Source organism: Apteryx rowi, unplaced genomic scaffold (assembly GCF_003343035.1).
Source record: "Apteryx rowi isolate R43461 unplaced genomic scaffold, aptRow1 scaffold_67, whole genome shotgun sequence".
NCBI lineage: Eukaryota > Metazoa > Chordata > Aves > Apterygiformes > Apterygidae > Apteryx > Apteryx rowi.
In genome coordinates, this window is record NW_020450949.1 from 189,772 (window position 1) to 201,983 (window position 12,212).

The 12,212-nt window shown below is 40.5% G+C and overlaps 1 protein-coding gene across 4 annotated transcripts in view; it reads right to left on the reverse strand.

Annotated features, from left to right (window-relative positions):
- Positions 1-3,833: 3,833 nt before the first annotated feature.
- CAMTA1 (calmodulin binding transcription activator 1) overlaps positions 3,834-12,212 on the reverse strand; it is a 490,798-nt gene continuing 482,419 nt past the window's right edge. For all 4 annotated transcript variants that reach the window (XM_026085647.1, XM_026085644.1, XM_026085646.1 and 1 more), the window contains one exon: positions 3,834-7,304. In XM_026085647.1, the coding sequence (XP_025941432.1) occupies positions 7,241-7,304 (64 nt within the window). In that variant the 3' untranslated portion in view covers positions 3,834-7,240. The remainder of the gene's footprint in view (positions 7,305-12,212) is intronic.

The window sequence follows — 12,212 nt, forward strand, 5'->3', positions numbered from 1 at the left end:
CCCCCCAGCTGGTTCAGCCCTGCAGTGCCCGGGGGTGCCCGGGTCCAGTTGCATGATTGCAACGCCTGGCGGGATCGGCGATCTGTGGGGTGTGCTGGTGCCAGGCTGCGTGGCGCGCGGGCTTGGAGCAGGCGTTGACAGGGGCCTCAGCGTGGGCTGTGCCTGTGAAGTGGGTATGCCCGCCATACAGAGACCACAAGGACTTGTGCATGGGGGGGGGGGGCGCTTGTGCAAAGCCCTCTGAACTGTTTAGCTGTGCTACCAGGGAGACCCAAATATGAGTGTCCCGTGTGTCACCCCCCCCTCCCCCCCTCGTGGAGAACAGGCTGCAGTAATTGATAGGCTGCCCTCAGCAGGCATACCTAGCTTGCTGAGCAGTCTGCACATTGTCCCTTATACCAGCCTGTGTGTGACAGACAAATGCCTGTTGCAGGGAAAACCTGCACCCATTCTGTGGCAGGTGGGAACTGCCTAGCATTATAAGCACTGTGATGTTTGCTTCAGTGCGGTGCAAAAAAGGAAGAGGGAAAATAAGTGTGTGGGAGCCACCTTTGACAATAAAAGCTGCCTGGAAATGGCTGGACTCACAGTTCCTGGCTAGAGCTGGGATGTTTATCTTTTGCAGACAGTCTGCCACACTGTGATCATCAGTGCATCAGTGAAAGAGAGTGAGGTAATGAAGAGGACAGGCAGCAACTAGGTTAGGAACTGTGTGTGTGTGTGTGTGTGTGTGAGAGAGAGAGAGAGAGAGAGAGAGAGAGACTGCCTTTATATTTGATAGGGGAGAATATGCATGCATGTGTGCCTGCACATATATATATATATTTTTTAAATACATTTATATATATATATATATCTGTGTGTGTGTATACACACACACACAGAGGGCTTGGGCACTAATGCTTTATGTATCAGGCCGGATGTACATATGCTTTTGTCCAGGCTATACAACCTGTACTCAGCCAGCATCAGTGAACTGTGCTAGGTCCTTAGTTTTCCAGGTAGACGTTGTGTAATGCTTACTGCTACCGTGTAATAGACAAGGAGGCTCCAGAGAGGCTGTAATCCACAGCTGTTGCAGGGCCATGCTTGGTAGCGAGGTTTTTCCTGACTATTGGGGAGGGGCAAGGCACGTGCGGAAGTCCAGCTTGTCCAGGTACCAGGGTGTACTGAGGCAGGCAGTTTCTGGGCAGTTTTGCCTGGCATACGAGGGACACAGCCCTTTCCTCTGCACAGCTTCTATGCTTGTGTAATAGCAGGGACACACCTACACTGTTTGGTATATATTAAAGGGACATGTTACTGCTGTCATTATGGTATGCCTCCTCAAGTCTGTGTGAGCTTTTCTACAGCTGAAGTTACTTTGTTATCTGGATTTCAGCATACTGAAAGAGTCTCAGTTCCTTTGAGTGGTAAGTCTTCTCCATGTGCTTTCTGAAAATAGAGTAAACATTTCCCTGGTTTAATGGCAAGCTGGCTGTCAGCTGTATGCCTCTGCATGGTGATGCTTAAGCTACATCTACCATGCTAAATGTATCCATGACTTTAAGAGTGAATCACACTCCCAGGCAAGTAGTGCAGTGCGTATCCCTAGTTCTCAGGGGCAGGACCCTCTGAAGTGAATTGGTGCAATTATATCGGTTGCCTAACAAACACTTGGCCTGATTCTGCTGGGTCCCTGTGGTGATTTTAAGATATCCTTGTTCTTATATAGTGTGTGTATGGTGTAGCCTGCCAGTTATGATTTTTAATCATACCAAACTGAGTGCATGCCTTGCATGACCTAAGGGTAAGCAGAGGGTGCTCAAGAGCACAAGGCCTCCCAGTATAGTTTGCATGCTTGCACAGGGTACCAAGTCCAGGCTCGTCTTACCCTGTTGTCTACTGTGAATGGGTCCTGGAGTGAACTATGTCCAGAAGTACACCTGGGTTTATCTCTCAGAGAATTAGCTGGCTTATGGCGAAGGAGAACCCATGAATTAACAGGCATGCAAAATGGACACTCGTGCTCGAGAACAATTTGGGGAGTTAAATAACAATGTAGACTTATGCTTAAAGAGCAACATATTTAAGCTTGTTTCACTGTAAGCCAGAAAAAACTCTCTTAATTAAACCTAGTCTTCTGTTGCAGTCATGGGTATTGGAAGAACTTATGATAGTACTGACATAGTCTTTCACAAAAGAGATGATCAATTTATTAAAAGTATTTTTCCCTGGTAGGCTAACTTCATAGTCAGATACAATTACTTGCATTACTGAGGGTTGGTTCATGTAACTTATGTATCTGTTATTAATATTTCTGTTATTAAATGTGACCCTCTTAGGTCTGGACATCCGAAGGCCTCATGAATTTTAGTATGATTAGTCTCTATTCTGTGTGCAGCATAGGATTTTGGATTCTACCACCAGGCGTGCATGATTTCTCATGGAAAGCCCAGACATGAGCCCTGTTCTAAAGTGATTTTTTTTTTTTTTTAACTGAAGAGGTACTGAAAATAATTTGACCTCAGACAAGCTAGCAGTTTGTAGACGATTCCATATCTGCCAGATATGCACTATGAGCTATAGCTGCTTTGAGTTAGAAAACTTAGAATTGGGGCCGATTAAGAGTTGGTCAAATGTTTCTCAATACTTTCCTGTTCCTGCTACTACTTTTTTTTTTCTTCATTTTTATTTCATTAAAAGATAACAAGCATGCAAAAAATTTTCTGGGTGTTGTAGAAAACTTGTTATACTACAAAAAGGTAAAATGACTGTTTTGCTCTCATCAGCATTTTGAGAGTACATACAGCAAATGGTGCTGCCCATACTGCAGATACAGGGATTAGCAAAGATGGAAATAAAATCATGCCTGTGTGCATAATCAAAACAATAATTCAACCAATTTGAGTTACTTTGCCAGTAATTATTGTTTTCTTTTTAAGCTAGTATTCTGTCACATGATTTCACAGAACATTTCAAGTATTAGAACTATTACAGTGTGTTATACTGCCTTGAAAATTAATTTCTGCCAAACAAGCCTGCTTCCAGTGAGCCGCAGCTAGGCAGAACTTGTCCTTGTATTTTTTTTTAAAAACACAATTGGCTTTTTAGTGTTTTTGTGTAGTTGTAGTCATCTTGGCAAAACTTGTAATCTGAAGCTTAGAGAGAATGGGTGCCCAATGTTTGGGATGTTGTCAGTTTTCCTTTCTGCTGTAAAAGTGAAGACAACACTCAAAAAGAAAAGTTTCTTCAAGGGGTGAGGACTGCAGGGGAAGAAACAGAAAACATGGCTGGTGTCTTCAATGTTTTGTCTGGCTGCTGCCAGCTTGGGCGGTGAGTCATGGGAGCCGCCTGCAGTGCCTGTGGCCCGAGCTGGCAGCGCAGAATGGTGTTATGGGGCTCCACGGCTGTGTCCTAACCTGGAAAAGGCCTGGGGAGGCAGTGCCACACAGGGGAGTTACTGAGCACCTTTGGGCAGCAGTGCCTTGAAGCAAAGACCTAGAAGAGTTCACTGCGTGAAAAATAGGAGAGTTCCTCCGCAATGTGCTGCTTTACACACCTGATGAAGGTTACATACGGGAATATAAGAAGCAAAAAAGGCTGCAGATTTGGGGACTGTGCTGTTCTGTGTAGCGAATCCCATTGCACTCTGGATGCTGCACACCCGGTAGAGGGTAGAGTTTGGACCATTCTGATTACAGCCAGCAAGACACTAGGTATTATTTACAAGCAGGTTGTGTAGTAAAAGAAACACTTTTTTCCTAAGGTTATTAATAGTGACTAAAGGAATATGTTGCTCTATTTAACTAGAATGGAAGAGAGAGTGTTTAAAAAAAGGCCCACACTTCATATGGGGAAATTTTCTTTGTTTTTAATTTACAGCAGAAAGAATATAAAGCATTCAGAAAACATTTTCCATATTTTAAGGGCAATTCAAAACATTTGCATGGTTCCAGCAGCTGATTTCTTCAACAGATCCATTGATTCAGTGATGCTTTACATGCACGGTTACAAAAATAAAACTTACAAAAGAGAAGACATCTATACTAGTTTTACATGCAAGTCTTGGGGACCCCCCATTGGGCACCAACTACTGTGTGGAACTGCCATAAGCGTGCAACCAGAGAGGGGGTTCATGTTATATTCTGTATTTCTGTCACACAGTATTACTGCTGTTGAATGTGTTTCACAAAGGAGCAATTCCATTACCAGAAGACAGATCTGGCTCCTGGCACTCGGGAATGTGGATTTTCCCAGAAAGCTGCACTTACATATCTTCTGTGAAAATGAAAGTTCCACAATCAAGAAAAGGGTGAGCAGAATCACTTCACTTCAGTGGGAATCTTTTTAACTCACCAGTGATGCACTGAAGGGTAATGACCCGACACAACAAAGCACTTAGAAGCTATACTTAACTTCAAGCATGCAAGTAGTTCTGTTGATCTTATGGAACTGCTTGCATGTTTAACAGTAAGTACATGCTTAAAATGTTTGGCTGAAGCAGGATCTAGATTAGTAGATACACCACCAGGCCCATGGATCTGGAAGAGTAATTGGAAATAGCTCTGTATATTACTGAATCATTTTGTATAAATATAGGGGGTTAAAATACTTCCACTGAGGTCATTACTCTTGCTAGGAAAAGATCAATTCTATATTGTCACATACTGGTTAATGGGAGCAACATTTCGATTTCAAAATGTCAAAGTTCTTCCAGTAGTAATACAGAGCATTCCAGTTCATTCCAAAGGAGATTCTTCTGCGGTTCCTGTTCCATTTTTGTGTGTGTGGAATATTTTATGTTTTAAGTCCCAATTCAATACAATAAATTGAGGCTATGAGGCTGCCCACAGCCACAATGTGAGAGCCAGGCCATTCTTTCTTCATTTTTCCTTTTTTTTTTTTTCCAATTTAGAATCAGATCATAAAGCAGCAGTTCACAAATGTACAAGAGAATTCTGATAATGAGCTATAGCACATCTACTGTAATTCAATGCTGGCAGTGAAAAGAAGTAATTAAAAACAGGTACAATTATAGAAAAGGCACCAAGAGCACTGACCCCAGTTTTTTTGCCACAATCTTTGTTTTTACTCCTCTTTTAAAGACACCAGTTTAAAAGCTTCTCACATGTGAATATTTTTAGGCTTCACAACAAGCCTTGCGTTTAAACATTGCAGTTGGTGGCCGGGATCAAGTAAGAACAACTATTCCAAAACTAACAATCTCAAATTTACACCAGTCCATTCAGAAATTTTAAACTGCCACTAGCAGCACAAACACACAGGAGCAGTTTCTGATCTCAGACACATATATGTAATCCACAGTAACAACATGGACTTCAGGAGTTACTTCCTTTACATTCCTGCATAATTAAGATCAGACCCTGGCTCCTATTGTCAACACTTCATGACAGTTTTAAATTATTATTTCAATTTTAAAAAATCTAATTTCTTTGGCTCCTCACTATGTGGAAATAGCAATATACCATGACACCCCTACAAGATCAGTTTGCATCTTTTTTAAGTTTTCCCTTTTTTTGTGCAATTTTTATTACATTTTCTGACTTCCAGCAGGAGATATGAAAATGTGAAACATATTTTCTACTTTCATACTATTTTTTTTCATTTTATATTCATTCTAAGTGTTCTTTATTGGAGTGAGTGTATGGTGTTAAGCTAGATACGGTTTTTGTACTCTTATGATTATCTGCTCTGCAAAAGTAACTTAATTTTCTTAAGCAATATTAGCATTCGCATTACTTGGCACCATTGGCAAAAAAAAAAAAAAGAAAAAAAAAAGAAAGGGGGGGGGGAGAAGGAAGGAATAAATAAAGGAAATTCAACCAAACCAAACTCCTGGTAGCCAAAATCAAATGTAAACATCTTTTTTTTTTTTTTTTTTTTTTTTAAGTAATGTTGCTCTGCCTTTTTTTTTCCTAAGTCTAAATACAGTAGCTCTTTTTTTTGCCATTTAGTCATGCTTTAGCAAAAATGTTCTTCTAAAGAACATTTAAAATAAAGTTTCTTATAGTGAAATAAAGTTTTTGTTTCATTTTACAGACCATAGCCACTAATGCTTTGCTTTTTTTCATTTCTTTTTCTTGAGTTCATGCACATATCTCTTTGTTTTAATATATACAGTATGTACAAACAATACATCCACACTCTTCTCGTTCATTCAGACAAAACTATACAAATAATAATTTTATCTTGCCAAGTTATTGACCCTTTGTGAATAAAATATTTAGTAATTAATCAATATATTCCCTTTCAAATATTTTTTCTCATTTTCCATTTCTACCTTCTATATATACAGAAACTGCCCAGATTTTGATGAAATAGCCAAAATAAGAAATTTACTGGCCAGAATGCAGCACCACTCTGATCTTTAGGTGGTATAAAATGTCCAGGCAACATATGTATGCGACTCTACAAAAGGACAAGAGGTTTGACAGTCACTTAACATAAAAAGCTACATGTCTTACAAATTAAGAACTTAATTAAAATAATAGTACATGAAAGTAAGGCTAGAAAATAAAGTGCTGAGTATGAGAAAAAAAGTACATGACAATTGATTTGCAGGTTCTAGTAAAAATATCAAAAAGAAACTTTTTAAAACTTGCTTAAGCTGCTCTCTCCATTTCTCATGCATTACCCGTTTATCTCATACACCAACCCCTTCTGTAAATTCCCACGGGATGTATTAAAAACCTGCAGATTTAAAAAGTTGCATTAAGTGTGCTGTAGAGATTTAAATAAAACACGAAGGACAGAAGTGCGAAGGAAATGAGGATGCATGGACCCAATAAAGATGTACTGATCTAAGCCCCTCCACTGAGACTCCCAAAAGCTTCAGTTTCTTGGAGATGACTGACAGGTGCAGGAACAGCATTCTTGTGTTGCTTGTGCATTCCCACCTTCCCTTAACAATATTTTTGGTATAGTATTTGTACAGTTCCACATGTTGTTTAATACAGCCCTATATGAAAAGGATAATTAATCGCTTCTTCCTTCTTGGAGAATGAAGCAACTCACAATTTCTTCCTGGTGTCTTTTTTCCCCATGATCCAACAGAAGATTGAGTTCCAAGATGTCTTGCTGAACAAATTAAAAGTTGTCCATGAAAGTGCAAATGCAATGACCAAAACATTACTGTTAAAATCCTGCAGCTGATATTTCCAGAACTGCAGTGGGTATTTTTGTTGTTGTTGCATGTCTCTGCTAAAAACAGAAAATGAAAACAGTCTGAAAAGCAATGTCACATTGCTACGGGATGCTGCTGCGTATCTTCAAGTTCCTTGGCCTTTTTCAATTCTTTCACTCTGAAAAAACAAAGAGGAGCTATATAACACTTCTATTCCAAAAAGCTTTAAAGGGAGCAAAAATCAAAATGATTTCTCACTATAACCTCCAATGCAAAAGAAGCCAACTCCCAGAGAAATGACGAGAGGGCAATGTGTTCCTGACACCATAAACAGTTGGAAGCGCAAGGAGGGGACAGTAGAAATCTGAGACAGAACACAATTGGAAGGATACACTAATTTCCAGGCACTATTTTTTTCCGATTTTATTAATTTTTTATATATATAGAAAAAAATATATATATGTATGCAAGTGTGTGTGTGTGTCGGTGTGTATATTTAACTACAGTTTGACTTCATTCTGGTATTAAATTGTCCTATTTAATCGCTTGGGATTTTTTGGATTGCTTTGCATTAACTGATTTTGCTGTTGCCTCCTACTCCAGCTGTTACGGCTAAGTGGCTTTTCAGTGTTAACCTATTTTCTCCACAGATCACTGAAACATGGAGAATTTTCTGTTGTGCCAAGCACTGTGGGGAAAATCAGTCATTCAAACTTGCAGGGAAAGCTTGATGTTTGTTGGCTGATACAGTATCTCATGTTAAGAGAGTGTTTACATGAAAGTAAAAGGTACTGGTATCAGTGTGAACAAGGAAGATAATTTACATCTTCATACTTGTTCCAGCTGTTAGCAGCTGTATTTTCTGGTATGTTGCTGGTAGTAGATATTTATTTTTTCATAGCCAGTGGTGGACACTGCTTGCCAAGTGAGATGGAGCTTCTATGTGGAAGAGTTATTCTCCCTAAATGTGGCATGATGCAAGACTAAAATGTGCGTGATACACTACCTCCTCTAACACTTGTTAGCATAAGAAGTAAATCATCATTGAAAGGTGAAATACACTAATAAATAAAAAAAAAGAGAAGGAAATTATTTCAAATCCATCAAATAAAGTAGAATTTTCCATCAGTGCTGGAGCAGCAGCAATCCCCAGCTCCGGCTGACAAACTGGCTGCACATCTGTGAAGGCTCCCTACAAAGGAGCCAAAACAAATCTGTGGAGATTTCCCACACTGCCCCTAACCCCAAAGGTGGGTACCAAGCTGGAGGCTGGGCTTGGGCCACCTGGACTTTGCCTCCCCTTGCAGGGAGCTTTCTGTGGCACAATCCCTTCGCCTTTGCTGTGTCCTTCCTTGCAATTCCTGTTCGCCAAACAAAGCCCTAATGTCACAGGAGGGCACGACAGGGTTGTCTTAATGCTGAAATAGAGGTGCACTTGCTTGCTACTAAATGGGACTCCACAGAAAGTAAAATTTTGATTTTTTTTTTTAATTATGATGCATGTAACTTATTTTTACCCTTTCACATATTTGTAGATACACTTCCATGCTGCTGAGAGCAAACAGCAAGTTAAACAGAGAAGGCAGGCATATTCCATAGGAATAAGCGTCAGGCTCACTTGTGTGAAAAAGCCACCTGCCTCCACATCTTTCCTCCATTATTGCGAGGGAAGGCCCACCCCAAAAGGAGTAAGATATGGCCTAAGTTAAGGTGATTTAGCAGAGCATGTACATGCCCAGCTGATCTAGCTGCAACTTGAAAGGACAAATGACAGAGGTACAGTACAAAGAATCGTGTCACAGCTGCAAATCTGTGTAACAGAATCCAACTAAAAAGGGAGTGAATGTAACGAAGCTAAAGTAAATATAATTTAGATACTAAAAGGTGCCAGGAGAGGTAAGCATCAGCAATACTATTTTGTAGCTTCTGTAAGTAGGCTTCCACTCATACATCATCTTTTGGCCCTTGCACTAAGTTGCCAACATACGGGTACGATGAAGGCTGTATAACTGACCTCTGCATGGGGCCCTATAAATACATTTCACTGGCTCACTTACTTTTTTCTGCATATAGTACTACACAGAATCACAGTCAAAAAAGGAGCTGGCTGCTTTAAACTCTTGTTTTAGCCTACTCAAAGGTAGCACTCGGGGCATGCTCTTAACTTATGAATCTGGGGGGGAACAGAAGTCAGTGAATGAATCACACTAACCAGTAAATGTAATGTCAGACCTTTGCTAATTATCTTGATTCTACTGAACTATTTGATAATAACATGTTTGGAAAGACAGAGGGCTTTGCTAGTCCAAATGCACGTCGTTTTTCAGCGCTTGAAGCCTTACATCCAAGGGGCTACGACACTCCTCTGAAATCCCAGAGTCGGTAGTGCCACTCTTTGCTCTGAGTCAGGCAGAGGGGGTGTCTCAACAAAGGTCCCCCAGACTCCAGGAACTGCTCTGATCCCCAGGCTGATGAGGGGGCAAGAAAGCACCACCATTTCTGAGTTCCTACTTGGGTCGTGCTGTACAGAGCCTAAATTTCCTGTTACAGCTTTAGCTTCTGTGGTGAAATTCTAGCTCTACCCAAGTCAGTGCCTAGAAGAACCCTGCTGAAGTCGGGGGAGCCAGGGCTTCACCACCACACAGAAAGCAGCAACACTCTCTCACCCCCATCTGGTTATGACGTATTATTATGTTAACTGCTTGGTAAGTCTGCATCATCCTTTCATTACAGAAAACAGATGAGGACTGGTACAGTGAACAGAAGATGCTTGCAAATGACAGACAAATTGACCTTCTAAATTATATTTAGTTTTCTTTCTTTTCTTGCAGCAGAAAAGCAGCCTCTCTCCTGAAGTTGTTACTAATATTTCTATTACAGCAGCACACAGGATCAGAAGTTGAGCCAAGATCATTGCTATGCCAGAAAAATGTGTGCTGGAAAAATGTCGAGACTAACTATACATATGTTAAAGATACCATCTACTAATGTATGATTTCCAGTGCAACTTCCAAGTGTCTCCTGTTGCACTTCAATACTATAATGTAAAATTAACCTGGTGTTACAGATCTCTTACTGTGAACATGCACATTAGATAAGCTGGTGGCTCTTTCACTGAGACATGCTATGTCTTTGTTTAGCACTTCAACATGCAAAGTCTATACTAACAAAGCACTTTTGCTGGGAGAATGCAAGACATGCTTTGCTGCAAACTTCAATCTACAGCATGCAGTATCTGTACTGGTGCAGACCTAGTGAAGCTGTTTAATTGGAACATACATGCCACTGGAAATTAATTCTACAGCACTCAACAGTTGCACTAGTACAGATCCTATTCACAAATATGCGATGCCTTCCTTGGTCAAATGTACTTTACATTGGTTTACAGATTTTCAGGTTTATAAAAAATTTGCGAGGGCAATGATGGCTATCACTTAAAAACATAAAGACATACCAGGACTGGACTGAATTTACCTAACATTAACGTTACAGGCTTTGAAATTTGTCATGGGTACATTAACGGAAGACACTGCTTAGTCTGTAACTGCTTGAAACAAACCATATATTCCACAGCATTTGTAACCAGCTTCAAGATGATGACCATCCAAAGTTATTGAGCTACCATATTTTTATTAGACTAACCTCTCTATTTAGTATACATAATCATGCATGTGACATTTCAAGTGGGAGTGCAGGTAGGTACTAGGAGTCATTTTCTTGTGCAATACACTGCAAAGCGGGTATGAAGACCTGCAGTCTGCTGCTTACAGCCCCTAATGCTCGCCCAGAAGAGTGAGGTCGGGGAAGGCCTGGCTGGCACCAAGAGGCTGGAAAAGGTCTGCCCCTCTCCTACCGGCAGGCCCAAGGCAGCTCTGCTTAATTGCGGGATCTGCAGCACAGCATAGCGAGAGCAGAATTGAAGTACCTCCGATACCAATAACTTAGCAAATTCATGGCCAGACTGACATTTGGGAAGCACTGAAGTATTTTAAAGGCCCTGCTTCTTCCCCAAAGCAGTGCTAAACATGAAGTGCCAGAACCAGTGTATTCATTAAGCTATACGCAAGACGAAGGCTATCCACTTAATTTTTCATTTAAAGTAACTGTGTTTTTAAACAACCCACTGAATTGCTTTACCAAGATAACCTAGCACTAATTGTTTTCAACTAATTAAATACTCATTGGATAGTCTGTGCTGTAGCCTTTCCTGTGTCTTAAAGAACACACAAGCTTTTAGTTCTCATTTAACACTTTTTTCTTTTTGAGGAAGTTTCTTACTCAGTGGCACTTTGATTTGATTTTGTAACAGCAATAGAAAGTGTCAGTATGAGTGTGGGGTAGGTTATCGCCTCTTTAGTAATGCTCAGTGTAATAACAAACCCCAAAACAAAACCAACTTTTCAAATGTAGTTAAACATGATTTGACCAGGGAAATTTTTTCACAAATTATGACCCTTGAAAATAGAAATTCACTGAGTAAGTGCTGCTAGCACAGCTTTGAAGTGAATAATATCACATTGCCTTCATGCTAGAAGACAATCTATTTGTTTCATATTTTTCCACTCTTAAATTCAGGCGAGAAAGAGGGCCGAAGTGTAGTGTTTGCAGTTACAAGCATTAATAATAACCTGCTCTAAGGAAAAGAACATGACTAAATTTTACAGAATTGTTCAGACTCTTGCACCAGAGAAGGATATTCTTAGTGACAATGTTTCAACTCCAGTTTGGCAGACTTACAGTAAGACTTTTTAAAAACAAAACAAACAAACAAACAACCTCCCCCCCCCCAACCCCAACAGAAAACAAGACGGCTGAGAGCATGTAATATCAGCAGGCCACATGCTGATGGATGGCAAGCAAACCTCCCCAGAGGTCTACAGGCATGGGTTTGGATCACTTCTGAAAGTGCCTCCCAGTTGCACAGGGGCTGGAGGCGATGACTGTTCAGGACAGGCACAGCTGTAAACTGGAGCACACCAGAATGGGTACTAGGCTCTGGCTGTTGCAAGACTGCAAACAAGGAGAAGTACCATCCTACTTCAGCAGCTACTGAAAACTTGCACAGAACTGGAAGGACAGTAAATTT